General features: G+C 38.1%; 1 protein-coding gene across 2 annotated transcripts in view; it reads right to left on the reverse strand.

The window, feature by feature from the left end:
* The window catches only part of bub3 (BUB3 mitotic checkpoint protein), a 126235-nt gene extending 101276 nt beyond the window's left edge, over positions 1-24959 (reverse strand). Inside the window, exons 1-8 of one of the 2 annotated variants that reach the window (XM_015346491.2) lie at positions 24814-24958; positions 22925-23128; positions 22515-22584; positions 22080-22231; positions 16436-16594; positions 15933-16110; positions 15216-15432; positions 10495-11083 (exon numbers count right to left, since the gene is read on the reverse strand). In XM_015346491.2, coding sequence (XP_015201977.1) covers positions 11074-11083; positions 15216-15432; positions 15933-16110; positions 16436-16594; positions 22080-22231; positions 22515-22584; positions 22925-23119 — 981 coding nt within the window. In that variant the 5' untranslated portion in view covers positions 23120-23128; positions 24814-24958 and the 3' untranslated portion in view covers positions 10495-11073. Of the gene's footprint in view, positions 1-10494; positions 11084-15215; positions 15433-15932; positions 16111-16435; positions 16595-22079; positions 22232-22514; positions 22585-22924; positions 23129-24813 lie in introns of those variants that run through there. The other variant, XM_069189007.1, reaches the window with a different exon arrangement.
* Between the last annotated feature and the right edge of the window lie 2097 nt (positions 24960-27056).

The following is a 27056-nucleotide window of genomic DNA, read 5'->3' on the forward strand; positions in this document are numbered from 1 at the left end:
GGACCTCAGTTTTTCTTCTCATCTGAAGGATGGCACCTGTTTACAGTATAGTGTCCCCGTCACTATACTGGGGCATTAGGACCCACACAGACCACAGGGTGAGCGCCCCCTGCTGGCCCCACTAACACCTCTTTCAGCAGCAACCTTGGTTTTTCCCAGGAGGTCTCACATCCAGGTACTGACCAGTCTCACACCTGCTTAGCTTCAGTGGGTTGCCAGTTGTGAGTTGCAGAGTGATATGGCTACTGGCATAATTTGAACCATTTGAACCATCAGGCTTAAAAACATCCGTTAACTTATCATTTTAGCAAATATTCTAGGTAGACTTGAGAGTCATAGGAACATAGGAAAGGTTACAAACAAAAGGTGACAATTCATCCCATCTAGCTCATTTGGGAGCTAGTGTATATACCTACATGATGATACCAGGAACAGAAGTCTGGCTCTGTCACCATCTCCAACTGCCATCTTTTTATTTCAACTTGCCTCCACTCAGCACTGAAATGAAACACTTGACCTCACTTTGCCATCCTAGATAGTTTATAACATTTAATGGCTGTCTGAGGGCGATTTACACATCAGTAATAATATTACTTATAAGAAATACAATCAAGTGCTGTGGATAAATGACCAGTGAGACCAGATCAAGTGATGTGAAACCTTCAGATTGTATTACAGACTTTGAATACATTGTGGGCCTCCTTTATTGCAGTAATGAATATACAGTGAGCTGTTATTGAATTAGAGAGCTGTGCGTGGCGAGGGAACGAGGCATGAGACAGGGCTGCAGACAGGTGTGAGGCTGGGTTACAGAGGAAATGACAAGACATAACCCTAAAGTTTGAGTTTGTTACTTAAGGGTTTGTGTTGTTTGGTTTTAAAAAAATCAGACTAACTGAACTGCTATATTAAAAAACAGCCTTTCTACAAATTAGCTTTTAAATTATGGACTGGCAACCACACAACCCCCTAATTTGTTCAGTTACACATTATTGTGGTAGCCTGAGAAAAGATGTTTTCCTGGGAACACTCACTGCAGGTCTTCAGTGCTTCTTTGTTGTTGTGATACTGCAGGTCTGTCCAGTTGGAACCTCATAAAGGCAGAGGACTGCGAGACAGCAGGTGCCTGTTCTCTCTGTTGGACCGAGCTCTGTTGAGAGACCTGTCTTTGCATTGTGCCACAGAATGGCTCCAAGCCCTAGACCCACTGAATAGAGCAGGTGGGGCACTGCTTAATCCCTATGCCCCTCTAGTGGATGTGAAAAGGGCCTGAGATCTGAAGAGAAAAGCTTTCACCAGCACATGCACTAAATCAAAGGTAAGCCACCTAATGTACCCATCCAGAAACGCTGCCATTATCATTTATAAGTATACCAGCCTTCGCAAAAACATAAATTAAGTTAATTGCCATGTGTTTAGTTGAAACAACTGTCTTGGAAATTAAACACTCCTTTATTAAAAAAATCTTTTTTAAGCATTTTCAACAAGTGGTGGTTTCGTCTTATTTACCAAAGCATTTGAGATGCAAACTAGATTCTTATTCCTTTTTAATTACTCCCTTTAAAACTCTTAAATTAGATTGTGATTAGTAAGCTATGGAGTATTGTTGAGTTATGTATGCTCCTCAGCAGTGTTTTAAATAATGTATGATGTTGACCAACTTCCTTCATTAAATTAAAGACAAAAGACAAATGTCAACCCGCACTTTCAAAAGACATAACAAAAGATCTCCATTCATGATGTACAAATTGCATAAGTCCAAAAAGACAAAAAAGAACACAAAATTAGGTTGAAACAATACAGTTTGTTCATTTTGAATGGCCCTAGGCATGAAAAAACCCTTTCTTCATAGCTATGTAAAGTAGAAGAGTTACTTGGTGCAAACATGCCAACTCATTATGGGTCATATTTGCATTTGAAGCACATTTTAGAAATGATCAAAACAGCCAGTCTTGCAGACTTCATGCACGTGTGTTTTGGCCAGCACAGCAATTGTTCAAATTCGGCTATCAAATATGGACAAAAACAACAAACTATACAAAATATGAACATCCAATATACTGTATATACAGTACCCATATCTACAGGTAAATCTATAGATTATGAACAGCAGTATGGACATCCCTTGTGTGAACTTCACTAGACATGCTTATCATTACTCACAATGAGGAATTTCAACGTTCACGTTTCAAGTTGAAGTTTAAATTGAAGTTTGAAAAGACACAAATGATAAATACTCAAAGCTTCTTAATGTATAACAAAGGTTTTAGGTCAGTCATTCACTCGTCAGCAAATAACTGTGGCAAAGTTAACTCTTTCCGTAAACAAGGCAGAGTAATAAAAATGTTGATAAAAGTCTACTAACCTGAAAACATTAGCTATAAAAGGTTTGTCTTAATATACTTCCTAATTTCGACCTACATTTTGACTCAAAAAGATTTTTCATGATTTGAAGGTCATTTCCAAACACCACATTTCACATCTGTGGTTCAGAAGTTCCTCACAATAAGAATAATTTTCATATTCAGGATTTCATGGTCTATGTCCAATACCTATACAGGATCATCATACACTGAAAACAGATGATATTGGTGGCAAAGCAAGGGGTACTAGCTGAATGCACGGATGACCAAAAACATCAGCCTGAAATGATTTCAGAAATGCTTTCTTTTGTTTGTAGTATTTCTCAGCAAGAGAAGCCTCTTTTTCCCCCAATAAGATCTATGTCTTGTTATAAATCTCCATGGGCGGACAAATATCCAGTAGGAGTTTACATACCCTTTCAGCCAGAACTCAAGCCTCTCTTAATGCCCGTCTTAACTTTTTTGAAATAGGTTTTAATTTTAAATGAGAAATTGCCTCATTAAATCTCAGAGTCCCATTATAGCTTAGAACTTGCATCATTTTGTCCAAACATTTCCATGTTGAAATAATTGAGGACGTACTACCAAAGAAACTATTGTTCCAAAAACATGAATGGGCTTTAAAGGGGTATTTGCATTTAATCTAGTGAATTTTAGCACAGGTCTTTGTTTACAAATGTAACCTTTCTTAATACCCATAGACGCATTCTGAAAAAAAGCCTGACGTGACAGAAGAGAGTATATCCGTAGAAAATCAGGTGCTCCAAGTAAAACATTAATTTTGTTCTGGGGCAAACTGTTTTTTATTTTGCACCTGAAGAATGTTATCCCCTCCATCAGAGCAGACTCCTGTGTAGTTTTCCCTTGTGCTGCTTCTACTTTCCCTTGCTCATCAGTCACCAACAAGCTGTCCTGTGAAAAGCCAGGTGACCTGTGGCATTTCTGTCACTTTCTAGCCCCTACCGCGTCTCCCTGTTTATTTAGAAAAGGTGTGTGCCTGTGGAATATTGTGCAGTGGTATTCCAATCTGTGCCCAGTTAAGAGATGGATTGTTTTCTGTGTAAAATATGGCAGAGGATCCATAGCCCTGAGCACTGCTAATTAGTTTCTAATGTAACTACAATTCTTTTGAAGAGATGTTTTCTCACTCGCCAAATCTCTTTAAAAGCATCCCTGGGGCTGGAATGAAGCTGCGCAGGGTGCAGTGGGGCAGGCAGCGGCGGTGCTGGGCTGAGCTCAGGTTACTCCCTGCCTGCCGTGATGCATGGTCAGTGGGACAGCGTGGCTCCAGCCCACAGCCCCTACAGCCAACATGCTGCTGGAGGGGGGACTCTGACACCGCCAGTGGAAAGGCACTCTGCGCTTGAAACCCAACACTCAACTAATGGTTACAAATGTGTTTTCAAAGAGAAAATTGGGTCCCCCACACTTGTATGCTTAGAGGCACACACACACACAAGCCCTTTAACTTGGAATGCTTCGCTAGGGGGAAAAATGAAAATCCCAGTAATTGCCAGGACACAATTAATATGGCACTTTCCTCTACAAGCTAGTCTTTATGGGCATGTACATAGTTTTTATTTCGCAATTGCAGATAAAAAGATGACATGTACCCTAAGGTATTCCAAAAACAACTGGCTTTTCCCATCTGCAGAAGAAGAAAATGCCCTAGCAACTCGGAAAAGCTGTGTTTTTACTGCGTCCGTCCCGTGTCATGGAAGAAGCATGTGTTCCTTTGAACCGCAGCCAGTCAAGTCTGTTTCCAATGTGGTCAAAACTGCGGATCCCCACCTTCCACTAAATTATTTTTCAGTTTTCTCATTTGTGTTAGCCATTAGCATGTACTGGTTGTCTATGTAAAATAAGGTGTATTTATGGATTCCCCGCCATAATACAACATGCTGAGACTGTGAACTCGACTATGACGTTTTAGTTTCAGAGGTACTATACCGGTGCCTCGTGCAAAATAGGTTAATTTTTTTAGGTTTTTCAATAAATTATTCATGTTCGGATCATCCATTCCAACCAGAGAAAATAAGACATAAGTTATGGGAATTCAATTATTAATAGAAAGGCAATTGTACCGCACCAAGCAGGTAGCATGAATACTTTGTTTTTTCCTGACAAGACATCACTGAGCCTTTCATTCACAAGTCATCAATTCAGAGAAGCAAGGGTGTGAGCCGAGCCCCTTCCTCAAGACTCACCCAGTACTCAGGAAACAGCACTGGCAGCAGGTGGCAGATAGGACCCGGCAACAAGTACGCACAAATACTGCCGATTACTAAAGAAAAGACCAGCAAAGAGCCCAGTGTGTGAGAGTTAATGGGAACTGAATTAACTACAACTAGAAAATCATTGAGCTTTAGGTAGGAAAAAATAAAATGGCAAGGCACACAATACCTGCTTCAGTTTTTACCTTTCCTACACCAAAGCAGTTGCACGCATTTCAGCCGCTTCCAGTTTTTTGGCATTCAGAAAGAGAAAAGGGAGGTTTAATTAGAAAAGACTCATGTTAAAGAAACGACAAGTGATAACACACCCAATAATTCAAAAAATGTTCCTCGCTTAGTAGCCAAATTACAATTGCTATGAGAAGTTTACTTCATGCCTTATTAAAAAAAAAACCCAACAGATAAAAATATCAGCCTCAAGCACTATTTAAAGGGAAAAAATCTTGACAGAACCCACACAAAAGCAGTGGAAATAGCGGTGTGTTTTACTGAGTGACACTTCAAACAGAATTAAATGACCCTGTGCTTTTTTTATTCCAAGACAATGGATTACTTTCAACTGGGGTAATCACAAATGCCTAATTAGCTGTCAGGTGATAGTCTGTTCTGCTCATTGTGAGACAGATAGCTGGAGGGAGCTAGGGCAGCAGACAGTTATACTTTGGACTGAAAGAAAATCTTTTCATCATCCCCACCCCACAATCCTCACAACATTCCTCATTATTGATGATAGGTAGACCCAAAAAAGAAATTGGTCTGAAATACCAAATTCAAATTTCTTGTATATTACAGGAGGAAATCCTCCTGCTGCAAACATATACCATGGTATGAAAAAGTAAGCACACAAAAATGAAAAGGTTGGTCTTTTTTACATTTTTGGACAAAAGGATATTTGATCGTCATTTCAACAATACTGATAAAGGTGAACTAATTTTAAAAATAACGTAAAAATTACATTTTGCACTCATTTGTACTATTTAAAGCAACAGAAATGCATTTTCTTTGTGCGGAAAAAGTTAGTACCCCCCTACGTTTACCATTGCATCAAATGCCTAAAATTAGAATCAGGTGCACCAAAATAGGTGCAAATGATTAGAACATCATTAAAGAGTAGCTTGGAGGGCACTGTCTTATATTAAAATAAGAAACATATCTTCTGGTTTGATCTGGTTGAGGTGTGTGGCTACATCGTGCCAAGATCAAATGAGCTCTCCGAGGCCCTCAGAAGAAAGCTTGTTGATGCCTATGAGTCTGGGAAGGGTTTTAAAGCCATTTCCCAGCAATTTGTAGTCAATTATTTCACTGTCCAAAAGATCATCTTCAAATGGAGAAAATTTCAAACCACTCACAATCTATCCAGGCCAGGTCGTCCCACCAAATTCAGTCCAAGAGCTGACCGAAAGATGCTGCAGGAAGTCTCCAAGAACCCCAGGATAACATCCAGGGGGTTTCCAGGCAAATCTTGCCTTAGTCGATGTCAAAGTCGATGAGTCAACCATCCGAAAGAGACTGCACAACTTTGCCCTACATGTGAGGTCAGGAAGGAAGAAGCCTTTGCTCTCAAAAAAGAATATAGATGCACGACTGAAGTTTGCCAGACAACACCTAGGTGAAGATCAGGACTATTGGAACAATGTGCTCTGGATGGATAAGACAAAGGTAGAGTTGTTTGGCCACAATGCTAGATGTCATGTTTGGCAAAAACCAAAAACTGCCTTTGACCAAAAGAACCTCATACCAACTGTAAAGCATGGTGGTGGAAGCATTATGGTTTGGGGCTGCTTTTCTGGCTCAGGGTCGGGCCAGTGTGCCATCATAGAGTAAACCATGAATTCCACATTGTACCAGAGAGTACTTGAGGAGAATGTGAGGCCATCAATCAAAAAGCTGAACCATAAGTGGACCTTGCAACAAGACAATGACCAAAACCACTCAAGCAAATCCACAAAAGAATGGCTCAAAAAGAAGAAAGGGAAATGGAGGGTTATGGAATGGCCAAGTCAAAGCCCAGATCTTCACCCTATAGAAATGCTGTGAGGGGACTTGAAGCAGGCAGTACATGCAAGAAATCCCTCAAACATCACACAATTGAAGGAGTGGGCAAAAATATCTCCATGTCGACGTAGTAGACCGATAGACAATTATATGAAAAACCTACAAGAATTGATTTCTGCCAAAGGGTGCAACACCGAGCTATTGAAGCTAGAGGGTGTACTTATTTTTTCCACAGCAGACAATTGCATTTCTGACTTTTTTTGTTGAATAAATGATTGTAAAGAACACATTTCATTGTTAAATTAGATCAGCTTTATCTATCAATATTGTTGAAATGAAGATCAAATATCTATACATGCAAATATGTTGAAAAACGCACACCTTTTCATGGGGTGTACTTACTTTTTCACAGCACTGTAAGTGAGAAACTTACAGGTCACTGTTCAACGCTTGCCAAATGGCATTGGAATGGCCTTAACAGTAGGACCTTTTCCAAAACTAGCACACAGCTCCCATTTTCATGCAAACCTTTTAAATGTAGTGCTGCTTTTAAGCAGGTTTCAGTGGAATTTGGGTGCACTGACTGTTTTGCTAGAAGATGTTGAAAGAAAGGCTTCCTTAACGTATAAACGTATAGACCACAGATTTAGAGCAATTCCAGGGAACTGTTGAAAGAACAACGGGAGGCTGCAAGAAAAAAATAGTTAAAATTGGAGATGAACTAGTCAACATCTGAAAAGGCTGTTTGACTCGTGGTATTTAACCTCTGGGAACACCGCAGCCACTCTCTGCAGGATTGACCTTGTCTGTCATTAACTCTTACCTTCAGTTCATGACAGTCACCAGAGTTAACTCCCAGGCTATTCTCCAGAGGAAATTACGATCTAAACATACCTCCTGATAAGACGATAAGGTAATAAAACCAGTACTTTGGGGATATGCCTAACTATTCTTTTGTTCTTTGTTTGGGTCTTCCATGTCACTGGTCAGCCTTTGGATATAGAGTCTGGGAGCTCCCACTGAACAGGCCCTCCGTAGGAAAAGCCTGACAGTTCATTGAGAGAGAATCCACAATTCACTATACATTTGAAGGAATGGGATTATTTTTGAGCAGTCTAGATGCAGAAAGCATTTTGGATACATAATTCTAAAAGCCTATGAACTACAACAATTATTATTCAGTCTACACCATATAACTGAAAATATTTTCTAAATCTGTTTGAAACCAATTTGGTTATGAAATCTAACATTCAATTCATATTTACAGTGACCGACTGGATATTTTTATCACTCAATAAAGGACAGTAGTGAACTAGCTCCTTTTTAACCTCCTATAGGTTAGACATTTAGAGAGGGGGGGAAAAGTCATGGCTTAAATTTCTCTATTTATGTAGAGATTATGATCTTGAACAGCAGCATCAGCTTATTAGAGTATTAGCAATGAATTGAGTGCACTGCCTTTTCAAGGATATCCGCCAAACCATCTTTAAACACTGTGAATTGGCTTGAAGGTCATTTGTACACTCTGTAAACATAAGACCTTTTTGTGGTTTTGGTAAATGTACGTGACAGCCTCTTGGAGCACATATCCCTCCTCTTTAATTGTCATGTAACAACCTCATGTAGAGCCAAACTGTCTGCAACACCTCAGCACTTAGAAATTAAACCCTCACCACCGGACCACAGCATTACTTAACTGTTGCTGGGTCTTTAAAGGAACAATGTACCAGCAGGTTTACTGCAGGATAAATCCAGTGGTTAGCTGAACCTGCAAAGTCAACTTGTCAGAAAATGTATTTGCTCGAAGAATTACAAGAATGCAGAATGCAATAAAAAGGAAAAGAAGCTATTTGTTGTTAGCTGAGGGATCTGAACATACTGCGTGTTCATAACAGCAGAAACTAATGAAAGATCAATGTTCTATTGAAGCATGTTTCAGAAGGAGAATAACTACTTTTTTTGCACATCAGGTTTTAAACAGTTGTGCTTTATTAAGTATGAAAGTATGTCAAGATATACTTATATACATTTGAACAATTTGATGTTTGTTTTATCAAGATTATTACTACGACTGAACAAAATCTTGAAAAAATAACATTACCTTTGAGGGCAAACCAATCAGAGACTATTCCTATTATTCCACCTTAATGCAACTAATAAGAGCACTTCTGAAGAGAATCTTTCCTCCAAAATAATTGCCCCGATAATTTCAAAAGATGTGAATGCACCAAGTAAAGGGGGAGGAGAAACAAAAACCTTCTGAAATGGTTCTAATGCTCAGCTGAGAAACTTAATTTTCTAATTTGCTGGAAGTCAAGATGACAGGAAACAAACCAATTTGCCATATTCTAAACAAACCCCAGCCCCTCTCTCTCTCTCCAGCGTACGAGTGGTAATTATCCCTAAAAAGAATGCCATTTTATATTAAGCTAAAGTCGCATCAAAATGAGAAAGAGTGCCTCATTACAAGTAATTATGAGGGAATTAGAAACATCATTTAACTAAACGAGCAAATAATGCCCAGGATATTGAAGAATCTGCCTGCACTTCTGCAGACTGCTGCAAGACCCATTACAAAAATTGTACCTCTTAAATGGAATAATTTGAGGCCTTATCTTTCCAGTTCTTTTCTAAAGAGTCTCGGAGAAAGGGGGAAATGGGCTTCAAACAACTGCAAACAACTGTTGAAGAGAAGCTCTGGAGTATTAGTCCCATAATTCGAAGAAAAGATGAGAAATAAGTGTAGGACATTCAAAGGGTAAAATACATATTAATTACCCATTCATATATTAAAAAATAGAGTGGCTTCTAAATTATAAAATAGCAGTTAGGATTTTTGTAATTGGGGAAAAGGGGGAGAGCTTTTCTTGGACAGAAAAGATTTTGATAATCTTTGATAATCATTTTGATAAATGATATTTGCATGCATTAAAAACATTGTGGTATTCCAAATGAATACCGGATAGTTAGAAATTCTGAATGGCATGATTCAGGTGAAATTGACTAAATTCTGACAAGAACAGGGAGAAGACACCCAGCAATTCACATACTAAAAGAACCTTCCCCAAGATCGGGTCAGAGACAGAACAGCAAAGTGACTGGGCCTAGACATAACTGCCATTAATCCAAAACACAATGGGATCATAAATTCAATATTATGCTAACCAGATAGATAAGCCAGTTTATTTTTTTTAAAAATTATTAATGCATTGTGGCATGCCTCCCCACCAACAGAATGCGTTAAACTATTTTTGCATTTATACAACCATTGATTTTTTTGCCTCAAGTTTCAAATACAGACATGTCCAATTAAAAACAGAAATAAAGGCTTTTAAAAAAATAACTTTCAACACCCCAATATAACAAGTCAGATCAGAGCACATTGAACCAACATACCTGACCACAAGGAGACCCACAAAGCTTGCCCAGCTACTCATATTTGCTTGGATATCTGGTCATTTTTGAGTATTGAAGAAAACTTTTTAAACTGCATTCAAAAGTCAACCTCATGGAAGAGCTTTGGGAAATGTGAATTCAGGACTGGTCAGCGACCACCCCCCACACCAGATTGCAGATTCAGATCAGATGGTCTATCCCACAGATGTCCTTCAGATTTTATCACAGTACAAAGTCAAAGGGCAAGTACAACTGACAGCAATAGATTTTCAAATAGCACACCAGCATTCAACGAGGTCTAGCCTTTTTGCTCCCTGCGCAACAGCCACTTCGGATTTGTATGGCTTTCACATATTTCTGAATTATTTGATCTTAAACTTCTGACAATCTGACCAACATTTTCCAAGTTGAAAAAATCTAGTTTTAGACCCCGAACATTAATCATTATACACTTCTTGTATTTTGAAGCTTTTATTCGTACACACGATCACACAAACCAATGCAAATAAAATTAAAGTAAAACCATTTATTTTCCTTTTGTGTAAAACTGTGACTGTTACATATATACTGACCAAGTACAACATGACATTTTAGATAAGGTGTATGGGTAATTAGTTGCATTAAAGAGCCAGTACGTTTCAGTAAAACATACAAAAGCCAAATAATACATAAGACGTATACGGACGTAACACTTAGAGGTTTTGCGAAGAAATTTGGTTTTTGAGGCTTGAAATTATCAATTTGACCCTCAGCACCACAAAATAAGAGCACTGAAACAGAATGTTGTATTGTACGGATAGGTAGAAATCTATACATATAAATTCCACAGACAGAATAGGTGTAAAGAGAATACAAAACAGAAAAAAAACAATTAAAATGTCGGGTTTGGCAGACAGTCATTTCTATACAACAAAAAACTTTTTGAAAAACGGGGATAGCAAAGAATGGTTCTAAAGAAGCACAGAATGTAAGCAGGACATATATTCAAGATTCTCAACTGGATGCCAGCAGATATTCCAAGTGATGCAAGCTTCAGGATGGTAAAAAAAAGCGTGACGCATGAACGAGACCACTCCGAGCTGTGTTTATGTTGATCTGTGGAGGAGAAAAACACTAGAATGAGACTGAGGAAACCGATGGTTTCCTAAGCATTGCAGCTTTTGAACAGAAAAGATTCTGCACGGTACCACAAAAACAAAATGCTGATCGTTTTACAAGTCATGGGATCCTTCCTGTTTTTCCCCCTCAAAACTCATGCTATGAGCCTGTTTCATATGCAGAAAGGTGTGTTTTAAATTAGAAAGATTTATTAAAGTGTCTGAAATATCTCAACTACTGTGCACACCGACAGCACTCATTTAGTCGAAGACTAGAAAAAGCAGGTAGACATGGTAAACATGACGGGAGATTCCAACTGGCCAGCCAGACGGATGTAGGTTCAGCTCATTAATGGTTCTGGTCAATTTCACCATCACAAGGCCCTGAAGCAACCGTAATATTAACCGAGACCCAGTAGAAGTGGGTAAGCTTGGTTTAGCTAATAAGGGATGATCACCACAGGCCCCATGAGGCTGATAGGGCAGCTGTGAACTTGTGGTTTTATCACAGCGCTCTTCCACTCCCAGTGTGAAGAAAGTGAACTGCTCTTTGAAGACCACCTTCCAGGAGGAAAGCATAGACAGTCTATGCCAGAGTCCACACCCTTCATCCCAGCTGGTTAACAATTGTGTAACATATCGATTGTGATTACATTGCGAACATTTTTTTAATGTAATGTTTATTTTTCTTTAATGTAATAGATAAGATTTCAATGCATATGCCCAACAGTGATGATGCAATACTCTTCCTCATGTAAATTAAAGTTGCAGCTCTATTTGAAATGGCATTTTCATCAGGACGACACCATGTCTGTGGTGAATATCACTTTCATAGGTTACAGAGGGGCTCTGATTTTTACAATGGCTTCAATACTTAAACCCAACACGTCATTCTCAATGAAAGGTTCTAAATTGACAACTCAAAGGAGAAACTCAGAGCATGTTGTTTAAATTTAGTGTTTTCTACTAAAGACAAAGAAGGTTCTTCCAGATCAACCCATGAAACATTTTTTCCACATGCCAGTTTTGTGATGTGCCAAGAAAACCATCTTGATAGAGTCCAAAAGTGTAAGTCTTAAGGTCTTTCAGTGTATATTTAGAGCTATATTTTCAGCAAACATAAGGAGAACAATCAATACATTTAAAGTGAAGATATATCTAAACTACCACTCAATTTGATACGAAAAGTAAATACTTAAACAGCAAGTAAGAGATCATAATCAAAAGTAATGAAAGTCTTAATGCGGGATAAATTTTTTTACCATAATTAGGTGTAGCAACTACCTTAAAATAGCTACAGGAATTGAGTGATCCCGCTGCTCCTAAAGACCCAGTTGCTTTAGGAGAATTTACTGATTTTGCAGGCACCATACATGACCTATATTTTTCTTCCTGGAATAAAGCTAAAAAAATAGCTGTTCTTTCTTTCAGGCACACTTTTCTTTTTGCGGTCAGCATTCCTTATTAAAATCAAGCCAATCTAAAGCACCCGACTCACTGACTAAAAGATGTAGAGCAGTCACCTTATGTACAGTGATTAGCTTTCATCAGGTAACTGTTCCAAATGAGATAAGGGTAGTTGTGTATATGATTGGTATACAAAGGATTCTTCACTCTCAAGATAACGTTCTACAATAAATGGCAAAAGCAAGGACATGAGTACCATCAAGAAATCAGGAAACCCAAATGGAGTTAGAACTGAAGCACTTTACTGAGACATTTGATGAGTAATATTTTTTCTACAAAGGAGTTTTTTTTTTACTTAGGCTTTCCCTTGACTTTGTATTTATCATTAATATTTTGCATAGTTGATTCTGTTTTTCAAGCAAACTGTCTAAAAAACAATCTAGGAAAAACTAAGGAAATTTTAAAATTTAGAGAAATCTCAAGAACGTCTAATAAACTAAAACAAGATTAAAATAATTTTCAACAGGATAAAACTTCTTTAGTGTAAACAAAACCTAGGATGGATTCAGAGTCTCATAGCAAAGAACAAACGGTTAAAGCTCATAATGCCAATCTTCATCAACAGCATGCAAACACTTTCAAATGCATAGGACCATCTAGAATCCAGCAGCAGTAAGAGCTGCTTTCAAGATACTGATAGCCATGGAATAGCTGTACTACTATGCAGAACAAAGACTTTTCCTTGAGCTTCCCACATCCCCAGTTTGAGAACTTCTGTAGTATCATTACCTGTTTGATAAACATTTTCTAAAAGGATTATCCAAGAGAAATCTCTTTATCCCATTAAAAGCCTATTCAGATTAACAACAATAAAAATGAGCTTTGTAAATGTATGCATTTTTAAGAGCATCTTTTTAGGTTCCAATAAAGATAAATGGTTACAGCAATGACGAAATGGCTGAAAACCGCCCCTCTGAGGCGCCCAACAGAGTGCTATTTATATGTATGCAGTCCCCATTTTCTGGTGACATAAAGCAGAATCACAAAAAATCTGTTTAGCTCAAACCAGCTTTTGACCATTATAGTCAATAAATGAAAGACTGTATAGGTTACAAATGACAAGGCTGCATCAAAACCTAGTTACAGTTTTCTCAAATTCAGTTAAAGACAGAAACAGGTCCTGAGAGTTGCCTGTCTTAATGCATTGCAATTGCTTTAAAATTTTCAAAAGCAGATTCATAGCTCTGCATTTTGTCAGCATATTACATACTCATCCCTGCCACCCACCTCTGGGAACCCTTACTAATAGAGAATTGCTGAAGTTATGAAATCACGTCAAGGCTGACTACTAAAGCTTTATATTTTCTGATAAATCAGTCTTACTTCAGAAGCTGAAACCACTTCTGAGGCCATCTTCTAGAAACCAATCTGTTGAATACTTATGCATAACAGGCAATCCATACCCTCCTTGTGAATTGAACAGGAGAAATGGAAATGTCCACAAAAGACGTCCTGGACTATAATTATGTAAAATACTTTAGCCTGACCACTGCTTGAGCATAAGCAATATCCCCCCCGCCCCCCACTAATCAGATACTAAGGGCATGTAGCTTTTAATCTTCTGTAAAAAAAAACAAAAAAAACTATTTACAATGTGTGGCTTATTAAAGTTCAAGAACTGGCCTCCAAACCTCATCCACTAGTCCCTTAACTATGACAATTTTAATGTAAATATTTAGTTTGCTTTATGTACATATACATACAACTATACTAACACTGGTGAGCCTTCTCTTCAAACTGATGTTAAAAAGAAGAATGTTTGGTCCCTAATAAAATGCACTGCAATAAAGAGCAACAAAAACTGCCTAAAGAATTAAAAATATATATATTTATACAATTATGCAAAATGGTTCATTTCCCCAAATCTCAACTGAACCTCATCAATGGCTACGTTCTCCATTCATTAGAAATCAGGTTAAGGTGGGGTGTTAGCAACTCACTTGCCCCAGTGCTCATCTGTAATACCTTTCAGTTCCTTGAGGTCCATCATTAAGAAACCTAACCTTTACAAAAGTTACTGTCTACATCTTCGATTGGTTCAGCTACCTAAGCCTTAAGAACTCTGTTGGGCTTTATCTGGAAAAAACAGTACAAAATATAGTACTGTTAAACACTCTCTTACAGGGATATCCCAAATGTTAAGCAATACAATCCACACATGTATAGGGATCTTGTAGATTTCAATATCTTTAAAAACCCATGAGAGAAAATATTATAGAAAAGGACAATTTCTTGTATGAAATATGCGACCATGCTGTATTTTAAGTTGATTTTAAATTTGTCAACAACTCCTCTTTGGCTTTTCATTTGATTTACAATGAGTTATAATTTGCTCGAAGACAGAGTGACAATAAGAACTCATTAGACAACAGAGTTAAATAGACCATGTTCCCATGACGTCTGGGAGACAGAATGAGAATTTGACATTCTGCACAGAACAAAACAAGAGAAAAAAAATCAAAAGTAGGCATATTTTATCTGTCAGACGTCTATCAACCAGCGGATATTGAACCTCAGGAGAGCGCAAGATAAAAATCGGTACTGACTGCAGTGGCAGCTGCACTTTACCCATATCAATAATTCTATTCATGGAATTAGAAAAATTAATAAACAGATAGCTGGCAAAGGGATTAAAAGAAATCGCCTTGGCAAAAGAAACTCACTTGGGCTTTGTCTCGGCGTCTGTGACCTGGCGGATATAGACGGCATCTTCAGGGTGCTCGATGTCGCCCTGCTCGTGCATGTAGGAAGAGGCAATGGCCAGAGTGGTGCCATCATTACTGAATGCCAGAGAGGAGATGCTGGTAGGGTAGCGGTGAAACTGGCACAAACGCTTCTTATTAAAGGGATCCCAGATATTCACAAACCCATCAGAGCCCCCTGAAAAACAGCAGTTCAACTTTTACTTTACTTAAATGTAAGAGAACTTAAAATGTGCACATTCTATCTTTTGTAAAAAAGGGGGACACTACATTTTTTTTAAATCTTTCACAAGTCACCGGCCAGTGTTAAGGGATTGTTCAATGCGCTGGTAGTTGAAGGACTGGATTCACAATGCCAAAAACTGCAAATATCAAGACGTCTAACTGCAACTGATTCCGTGTTCAGGCACTAATGTGCATTCCGTACCACGACAGTTTCAAGTTTCGGCTCAATATTAAGCACTGAAAATCAGATGACATTTTGTAATGTATGGCAAGTCAGGATTATCTAATATAGAACAAAAAGCTAAGAATAAAAACTAGACAAAATGCAATAAAACCTTAGAATGCTTTAAAAGATTGGAGCCAAAAGCTTAATTAACCTACTTCTTTAACCCTATATGAATTCTACCTTCATTTGAAGTTAGGCACAAGTTCATCCCCAAGCAGTGTACATACCTGTGGCAAAAGTGTTGTGCACACTGTGGAACGAGATAGCATTGACCGGGTAAACCTGCTCAATGCCATTTTCCTTTAACCTGTGGCATTTAAAAGCATATTTCTTCTTCTGCACCTCTGGGCTGGGGTCCAGGTACTCCACTGCAACCCGACCTTCAATCGAGCTCAGCACGTAGCCCTAAAACAGAAGTATCACCATGTCACCACTGCTCTCTCAGAAAATGGCAAAATCCCTAAATCCAGAAAAACTGAAAAACTGGGCTTTAAGAGACATGCATAGAGAAGACTGGACCTATTGCAAGGCTTCCAAAACACTTGACCTTAGAGATTAAGTTAAATGGATATTTTAAGATACCAAAGAATAAATGTTCATTGTTTTCAGGAATGAATTAAAAAAAAAAAACATCTTTATGTTATAGCAGTTTTTGTTATCTGAAATGTCTGAATTACACAGAAGTCAGAAACCTGACATAGCATTAAAGACACAAAGTCTCAGTCTTCACCTGCTTGTTGGGGAAAGCCCGGATACAGCGGGTTTGGTATTTCAGACTCGACTCCCTCCTCTGCTGCACATAACCCATGTTCCTAAGGTCCCACACAAGGACTCTCCGCCCGGCTGTTCCCACAATCAACCGATCTCCTGCCACAGACAACGTGTAGACCTGGAGAAAGGAAGAAATGTTGCGCTTAGAATTTTGAAGATGGCTAGATAACTCAATAGGTATGCATTATTAATGCCAAGGTTTTAAAACTATATTAGATATATAATTTCCAAATGATGGCTACCAAGTTCTACATCCATACAAAAAAAGTTCCATTTCAGAGGACAGCTCCTATGATCGTGAAATATTTAGCTTTTAAACATTTTAATAGTAAAAATACATTCAAGGCTGCATATTCAATTTTCTTTATATTCTGTTGCTGATATTCCAGTCATAAACCATCCCACAAAGCATGCTGTGCTTGCTTTTCACATTGGCTTGCTGAATCCTGAAGCACAGCACATCTCAACAAATCTTCACTGCAATGCCAGGTGCTGTCTTTTTCAGCTTAACTACTCCAAATCATTTCGATTGCCCTGCTATTAAAAATTGTAATTCATACCCACCATTTAGGCAATACATAACACAAGCAATTCTTTATAAATATTGGTTGTCAGCCGGAGCTTTCATGCTAAATGGTCTCTTCTGCCCTTCTCACATTGTAAATCAAGCACCAAAGCTGACAGGTCATGCAGATTCTTGCAAGTCGATGGTGTGCAAACATCCATCCAGTGAAGTATTACAAAAACTGATGACATAATGAACCCTGCGGAACTAATAAACAGCTTCATTCACAGGGGCTGTCGCTTGCTCTACAATCTGTCACAAATTCATCCCTTTACCTCGCTCATGCCAAAGTCTGCCATAAATCACAGCCGTTATCTAATGCAATCCATTTATCCTGAACACACAGATTTCACTGAAATTGGGTCAAGAATAATCTGTGCCATATTACACACTTTCAGCAGTGTAATGTTGCCATTAACACTTAGGGCAAAGAGCCTACCCTCCAGTAGATAAAGACCTAAGAAATCATACAGCTGCCACCACTTATTTTCTTATTTATAAGGCATGCTTAAGAACAAAGGAGGGCCAACCCCGGTCCTGAAGAACCGCAATACAGCAGATCTTGCAAAATCACCCTGACAATTTCTATAGTTAGAATATGTGAGGCTCGATTGATTTAACTGGATCTATCGGGGCATTAAGGGACAAGACTGGAATTGCATAGTGGAACTTTCATTTCAAAGTGCCTCTAAAATGCTTAATTGAACAATTAAAGCAGTCACATCACAATTGTACCAAGTACTTTGGTATTGTTTTAAGGGTTACCCACTGAAGCTGCTGAAGAAAAGCTCCCCAGGACTGAGCTTGGCCATCTCAGTTTTAGAGATTCATGGATGCCAAGGAAAGACACAAAGTAACATTTCCAAAAAGTGAGGCTTACTGGTTTCACTTTGCTCAGAAAAACAGGACTGTTAAGTGTACGGAACCTGATGTTCTTATTTGCATGTTCAAGGTAATAATGCCCCTATTGTCAGCAATGGTGAAACTGAAATACATCCTCGTAGTCATGTTAAATTACTCTGCTCCTATTGTTTTCCATGAAAGAAAGGACATTTTCTTTAGCCTTTTGCTGGAATTTATTTGCAAAGGATGATGCAAATATACAAGTGACCATTCATAGGAGCGACATCATTCTATCACTCAGTTTTGTCTTTTTTAAAAGCACCAAAATGAAAGAGCAACCTTTCAATTTATCAATTAACCTGAAAGTAGACATTTTAAATCCATGTTAAACACATAACTAAATAGGAATAGAAAACAAATTGTCTGTTTAGTAAAGAAGGATATTTAAAATGTACAAAGCAATCCAACAGACTTTATTTGACCCCAAAAATCTCTCAATGGAAAAATGGCTTGTGAAGACTGTCCTAGCACTGTCTGGATACAAACCTATTTTGATTTATGGACAGTTGATGGCGCATATGTAAGCCTGAAAATGCACCTGCAATACACTACAGTATAACACCAATTTTACATTCATGTTAGTTTAGGTATTTTTGCCGTATTTTTTCCCCAGCAAGTGCATTTTTTCCAGTAAACTTTAGTGCATTTAAGCATGTCTATATCACCCCTAGATTGAATTTCTTGGCTTATACCTCATTAAAAAAACGGTTACTGGTATTATCATTTAAGACAAGAATAATTGTCTAAGGCACTGTTCATCCCGAGAACCAAATACTTCCCAATATCAAAAACAAAGCTTGCATGATATTTTTTAGGGAGGAAGGATTGAAAAATGCATCAATTAGCAGGACAATTATAATTATACAGAGGCAGGCTGATTAAATTATCATTGCCTGCTATTGGCTAACAAAAGAACTGAATGCTACACAGGACAAGATCACATCTTTACAGAACAGCATATTGGCACCTGACAAATTTAACCAAGTGCCAGTTTGAACCTGCTGGTGGCACAATCAGAAACAACGCAATATAGCACCCACACCCTCATATTTCAACACAAACATCTTCGAGTGTACTGATGAGGCCATTACAATTGCAAGAAAGTGGCCGAATAATGAGATATGCACTGCTCTGAAAGTTGTTCATGAGTGTAGAAATCGCCATTTACAAAAGGTTACTGAATTTACACATCTACACATTTCTTTCATGGTGGAACACCAAATATGCTCAGCAATAAAGTTGAGTATAACTGGATTCCCTTTGTAAAGAACTAAAGTGCAAATTGATCTAAGTCCTGTAACAGCTGCTTTTGCACTAGCACCATAAATGGGTCACATGAGCAGTTTCACACTGTGGTTGAAATAACCAGATCTCTGGATCTGCTTATAGTACAGGATCCAGAGAATGAAGAACGTCATTCTTGGACAAAACCCTAGTATATGTACAGACAGAAGCCCTTTTAAGAGTATCTGTATTTTTTCCTATACCAGGAAGTCCCCAACCTCCCAAAGCACATTAAAAGTCAGACTGCATGCAATATCCGTAAGTATTTTCCTATACAAGACAATGGTTTTAAAGCGTCTGGGGGCAGGGAACTATTTCTAGCACTGGAAAAAATTAAGATGCTCTGTAAACAAGATCAAGTGTATAATTAAGATCTATTTAATATTCACAAAGCTTTATTTTAAATTTGAAACTCTCCCAAGCTTGTGTGAATCCAGTGCACTGGTTTAAATCAATAGTAGCAACTAGTAACATTTTTCAGGCAATAGCTGGCAGAAGCATGTGCTTGCCACATAAATCTACAGTCCTACACAAGCACAAATACCAGAATTCCAGAAGTATATGCAAGACCTAAAATACAGATAGTCTATCAGATAAGAGGAGTATTAGGAAAGTTTTTAGAAATATGGAAATCCAGAGGATGATCAAAGCACCTTGTTTTAATAGCACTAGTCAATTCACATCTGAAATTCTACTAGCATGGAAAGGTCATGTCAGTACATCACACGTGAGGTACCAAACACCTATGTGGAAGCAGCTAGGCCCTACACCAAACTCCCTCTGATAAAATGGTAACCCAAGATACTCTTGCGCAGCAAACCCTTTGAAAAAGGCACACTTGACATTTCTCCTCCACCTTATAAAGACCAATTTGCATGATGTAGAATGAAAAAAGATGTTTCTCTATCGAGGTGTATTTGATCTCATGCGGTTGTTTGGAGTTGGAAGTTGTAGACTGCATGCATTAATCAAATGTCTTTAATTTGGCAAGTTGTCATCGTTCCACTCCTACTACTGATGACAAAAATGTATCAATTTATAGTATTGATCTTCTGGAATCAAGATGCACAGACGTGCCTCTGCTCCGAGTTTACTCCAGAACACAATGTTGCGAAATTTACACAAGAAGCTTATAGATGATAAGGTTACGATTTTTCAAATAATTCTATTCCTTTTGACACTATGCATTACAAGACAGAGACTACTGCAAACAGTATTCTACTTATGAAGACTTATTCTACTTTAAAAATATTTTGATTTTCTTGATTAATGTATGTCCACAAACACCAACACTGCACAGCACACCCCAGCAGGCAGCCCTGAAAGGAGCAGCCAACAACTGATAGAGTTCCCATCGGTGAGAGTCACTTCTGGAGAAACTAATAACAGAAGAAATTTCAGGAACAACAGTGTCCATGCCATACAGTGTGGACAGGAGAATTGTAAAGAAATAGCAGCAGGCATAATATTAAAGGAAATGTCATGAAACATCAGTATTTGTAACATATTACAAAGCTGTTAAACCTGGATTTAACTTCTGATGTATTTATGAAGAAGGCTTGAGCAAGTACGCTGAAATCTGGAATATTAAAATATTTTAATGGTATGCTGATATTGGCTCTGGTAGTTGAATTGTTTGTGACAAACAATGCATACTTTTAAAAAATCTGAAGTCAACATTTTCTTTGCAATTAAGAACCACTTGATTTAAGGCACTTACAATGGCCCACTTTACATATACAGTAAACAAACACCTCTGCAAAAACACCATCTGAATAAAATAAAACTGATTACGTAAGATGTCTATTTGGAAGATTTCTGATGCTACCAGAAGAATAATTAGGAATCACTGCTGTGAACTGGGCTTAAAACCTCAGCCCCATTAAAGTGTCAGCATAACTCAATATAAACTCCCCCATCAACAACAAAATTAATTCACTTTCAGCTATTACACTTTTTTTTTACTACGTTTGAAATTAATATCTTTCCAAACTGGAATTCCCAATTTTTGATCAACTCAGCATGGCAATATAACCCCTCTACAAGGACACTGTAAATCCTCTTCCCTGTCACTACTGACTCACCATTTAACTCTTAAAGCTCCACAATGTCTTGCAGCAGTCATCGATCATAGGCACGACATGCAAAAAACCCATAGGTGTCAAGCAAGTCCCAGTGATCATTATTCTGCAGAAATGCAAGTAACTTTGCCATCTCAACCCCACACATTCAGCCAATATTGCACCATTCCTTGGGAAATCCATACACTAAAATTAAAGGCACAACCAAAGCTTGAATCCGTGAACATGGGGACTATAGGACTCCACTGTACTCTAAGCAAGACCTTAAATGGTTGAGACTCATAGAATCTCAATTAATTCATTCAACTTTGTCATTATACTTACACAGGTACATAGTATAGTGAAAAGTGTTTCTCATTAGTCACTCAGGTGCAGTATATAAATAGAACAGAAGATAAGACAATAGACAGTAACACAATAACAGTGTAATAACATAGCGTAATCAAAACTATGCAAATAGGAAACAGAGAAAAGAACACAACAGGACAAAAACAGTGCAAAGTAATTTGGGGAACAGAGCAAAAATAGTACGGTGATTAATAAATATTACAACTAGTACAGTTTTAAGTACAATTTTGGCTTACATTCAGTTGTCGTGTATGTGGTGGTGTTGGAGTACAGTCATTGTGGGTATAGGAAGACGTTAGGAGTTATTGCTGCAACATTAAAAGAACTATAATTTATATAACAAAGCAAATGCTTCACACACCAAGTAAAATAAAGATACCAGCAACAAGTATTCTGGAATATGACTGTCTCGGCACATTTACCTTTTCAGGTTGAGAAAAGGTGCCAGCATTGCAGGGGGTACGGGGATCCCAGAGCCGGACAGACCGATCCCAGCTGCCCGTTACCATGACATTAACCTCTGGACAGTATTCCACACATCGGATCGGAGCGTCGTGGGTTCCCACTATTGTCTCTGTAAGGAAAGAGATCAGGGGCCGCACTGTCAAAGACTGGATTCAGACTGTTCCACAGTATTAAACTAGGAAGGAGAACTGGGCTAGGTCATTTAGTATAATGGCTTATACACTTTTAAATACACCTAAAAGATGAAATTATAATGGAACTCTGCTGAGCAGAACTGAATATCACAGCTCCAGTCTACAGTACAACATGATTAACCTGCCCCAGAGTCAGAAAGCTGTTTCCATATGGTGAAGACCGAGTGGTCCCATGACTACTTGCAGTTCGAGGCCTACCTTGATCTGTATTTAAATCGTGCGTTTTCAACTGCATGTCTAGGCCACCACTCCAAGCATGCGTAGGGTCCTATAAGACAATGTAAACAGAAGCTATCATTACAGCTGCCCGCCACTGCCAAAATACTGAACTAATGCAAATTTCAAAATAAAACTGAAAGATACTACTTAGCTTTTCAGTTAATATTTATTTCAAAAAGCAGTTTTAAAGTACAGAGGTCTACATTTTTACAATGGTGCTAGAAAATAAAAAAGATATTTAGTAAAATTTGCTATAAACTACTGTTTCTGTTGTCCATTACTTAAACTTAACAAGGCAGTGCAAATCTACATTAATAAACCAGACATGGAAAAAAGTGGATGCGCTGAATGCCAAAGTGCTATAGATACACTCCTGACACATCACTTACATAAAAGGCACAGTCGAGCACAGGTGCCAAGTGCTGGTACTTCATTCTCATGGAGTTGGCGCCAACATCGTACAGGCGGACTGTGGTGTCCCATGAGGAAACCAACAGGAACTGGGAGGTGCTGGGGCTGAACTTCACGGCTGACGTACTGTCCTCAGGGCCCTGGCTCAGCTTGAATTCATTAGAACCCGTCATTTGGGAGACCTGTGGAGGGGTGCAGAAGACACGGACATAAAACCACAGCAAAAATACACTATAGTTTGAGTGCTTCCCAACTCCATCCCTCGGGTACTGCTGCCAGCCCTAAGTACAGCACCCAATTGCTTCACAATGCATGTTAGTTTAAACAACATATTAAGTATTCACATATACTTGACTGCAAACTAAATGACTATGCGCTGTGTTTTTTAAATAAAGATGCAAAGCAGAGCATGCTTTGGTGCAGCTTAGTTGAGGCAAATAAGGTTTGCTCAAAGCTAAACACAGGAATCACTAGAAAAGAGAAGAAAGAAAACAACGTTTCAACCGTGGAGCCTTCTTCAAGCGTGAGAGGTGTAAATAAAAAGTGGCATGCATTAATCCTTACATAATGGCAAGTGTTTACATTTTGATCACTGCGGGAAAGGAAAGTCTTTTCCCCTCTGCCTACACAGATTTTTCTCGACTCCTCCTCATTCCCCCCTGTGTTGTGCTGAAACCTGGGGTGACCCTTGGTGCATCTGCTTTCGGACAGGTTCCCTGCAGGATCCACCCTTTGTACAGAAAGGTAGTCCACGTGCACTCAAGTTCATGACCCAAGCTCTTCAACTCACTTAGTATGCTCAAACGTATCCAAAACCCTGCAGCTCATTAAACATGTCCTCCCTCTGCTACACACCCACATACCTCCTCTTCTTCAGTGGCTACCTCTGATCACTCAGAAAATCCTTCTGCTTAGCCTCTAACTCACCCCCTTGTCTGTTTTAATAACCCTTCTCGTATTCTGCCGCACTTGTCTTCACTCTATCTCAATGTGAAAACCCTTCGTTGTCTTTCCTCACACTGCTTGTGATGAAACCAGCTTCCACAGCACAACAGGACCGGAACATCTTACACACCTTCACAAGACTTACCTGCTGACTCTAGAATCCACCCTGCTTTGCTGTATTTATTTCACCTACTTACTCCTTAACTGACTGTACAAAGTTAAATGTTAGAACTTCTTTTCTACCACTCATCACGGTGCATAGCCTTTATACGTAATTATATTGAACTTAACGCCCTTGGATGAATTACAAAACAAATACGCACTTAACCCCGTATTTTTAATTCAAAGGCAAATGTCTGAAATATATTAGCTTATTTTTGCTTTATAATTTCCACGGTAAGTCTTGATGATGTCAAATGCTCCACGAAACGTTAAAGTACTTTGTTAAACGTTTGGAAAATAACACGTGACACCCCACAAAGTGCGTCACTTTTTAGCTTGGCCTTAAAATTTAACCTAAAACGTCAATTACATTGGTAATACAACTAATCTGCGTGTACGAATCACGACGCCTCTGCTAATACGAAATGTTATCTCAAATAAACCCTAGATCTTTGTTGACGTACTGTCGCATTGTAACTCGTTACACAGTAGTTGCAAAACATATTTCTCCTTCTCTACACGATCCGTTTAATAATAGGTTCGTGAATGTTATTAAGACATCTCGGGGATATATATTTTACGTGCGTTTGAAAATATAGTGTTAGAACTGGACAAGCTGAAATAGTAACAACGTCCGAAACAAAAAGACAGACTAGGCCCAAAATACGCCTCGTATAACAGCAATTCCCAATTCATCCGGCCATTCTACTCATTAAGAGATTCAATAAATGTTAAAAGTCTTTATATTTCCGTCACTCACCTTTATCAGTAATACAAAAAAGATTTAAAAAATCGCGAAGAACAACAAATCGACTTAAATTTAACTATCACAATCCGTCTTCAATGTAGTACCCTTTCCGCTTCAATCACTGTGACTTCTACCCCCACTTCAATGCGTGGAGAAGGCCAGCTTCTATTGGCTAATTTAAACACCACAATTCCCGCCTTCCTTCCCATTGGCTCTTGTATTAACAGTTTCCTTTTCCTTTTACTGACTTCCGTTGTCATTCAGGTCATGTGATAAGGGAATACTCATCCGGATTTTTTTTAAAACAAAAAGCAATTAAACGCTTATCAGAAGTCCGCGAAATAATAGACCGTTTTCTTAAATGCAGTCCATGTACACATAGACAGCCTTAGATGTCTTCTTCAAACCGCTGTTATCATTGTTTTTATTGTTGTTATCTGTTTTTATATCCAAAGATGTAAAAGCGATCAGTCGTCTTAAATTCTAAATTCATAACTACTAATGGAGAACTACTATACTAATCTATAGTATGATTGCTAGACTTTCAGTTTATTATTACTAATTCTACTGTTGTTTTTTCATGATGTACAATTAACCTGCAAACAAACAAGTTGCTATTATTGGAATAAAAATCAAGACGGTCCATTGCAACTATTAAATGACAAAAATAATTCAATATGTAGCTTTCACATGCTAATATAGGATCAAATTCACAAATATGTTTGATCTTGGCAGTGTGCCATCTGTGATTGTTATGTCTTCATGCGTCAATGAACTGAGAATTAGTCTGGAATTCTAGACATTTCAAATACCTGAAGTCTTAATATACAATTGTTTACAATTTCGTTGTTTGATTTTGCTCATTATGGCTGGTTGAAATTGTTGAAATTGTTTCATATTATCACTTTTCGAAGAGTGTCGGTTAACGATTGCCGATTTTTTTTCGATTTTTAAAATTTTTTAAAATGACATAAATGGTATTATTTTGTAACATTGACTGTTCACAAACATCAACTGCACCTCTTTGTTGGTTTAGAGTTCAGGAACGTGCTTATTCATATTTTAAGAAAACTTGTGTAACATTGTATAGCCATTTGAAAAGGAGAAGCGTAAAATAATATAAGTTATACTTGATTATAGGCTTTATATTAAGAGACTTGTAGCGCTTGAATCCCCTTTGCTTCTAACAGGGATTATGCGCCTACAAGTGTTTTTAACATAAGACCTTTTTGTCAACTCACGATTGCTGGTACTGTGTAGGTGTAATGTGATATATGACATATTCATTATATACTTAAAGGCAACACTTAATTTCGTTTTCGAAACTATAAGCAGAAATTGATCTGCGGTAACGACTAATAGATGTTAGCATCTTCTAAACTTTACATTTACTTAATATGTGTGGTCTTTCTGATGTGAGCGGGGGGGGTTCAGCCAGCAGGTCGTTGCGTTCTACGTATTTTTACTATGCTTCGCATAGTAAAAAGCTATGCGAAGCTATGCGAGCTGAAACTGACTTCTAGGCGCTAGTTTCAGCTCGACATGTTAAGCCTTTGTGAAATAAACACATGCCTTATCATAGAAGGGCAATACATTTACGTTTAAATCATAAGCGATAACAAGATATGCTTTAGCTACCAACACACTAAAGGAAGAACCTTAAAAAATACGATGGGTTTTGATGGTATACAACAATAAATCGACCTGTTTGCTGTGTCCCACATCTTAATGATACATATAAATTCTAGGTGTTCATCATATAATAAAAAATAATAAAGTTAAACTTCTGTATATTGAAACTTTTTAAATATGTTATATATATGGACTTTATCGTTTACCATTAATGTAAGTATGACCTTGAATCTACCCTGTTTCTTAAAAGGCCTACGTAGTTGTAAGCGTTTAGAGTTGAATTCTACCATACGTGCCACTCGTAACTCATTATCAGTTTGAGATGTACTACAAGGTTGCCTCAGGCAATACAGAAACAAACACTGACACGTTTGTCCCCAAGTGAAAGAAGATAATAAGGAAAGTGTTACTGATATTGTACAAAATTACTTTGGTGTCTTTAAAATCTACATGGTTACACTTTAATATCAGAGGTTCTCTTTCATGTACTTAATATACAGCATTCAGAAAATTGCAAATCCACGTATTTTCCCCTTTAATGAATACATGCACGCCCATACCTCACACTTGTATCAATGACCTGCTGTGGATGACGCATAGGATAAGCTACACGAAACAAATCA

The sequence above is a fragment of the Lepisosteus oculatus genome, chromosome 4 (assembly GCF_040954835.1).
Source record: "Lepisosteus oculatus isolate fLepOcu1 chromosome 4, fLepOcu1.hap2, whole genome shotgun sequence".
In the NCBI taxonomy this organism is placed as follows: Eukaryota; Metazoa; Chordata; class Actinopteri; order Semionotiformes; family Lepisosteidae; genus Lepisosteus; species Lepisosteus oculatus.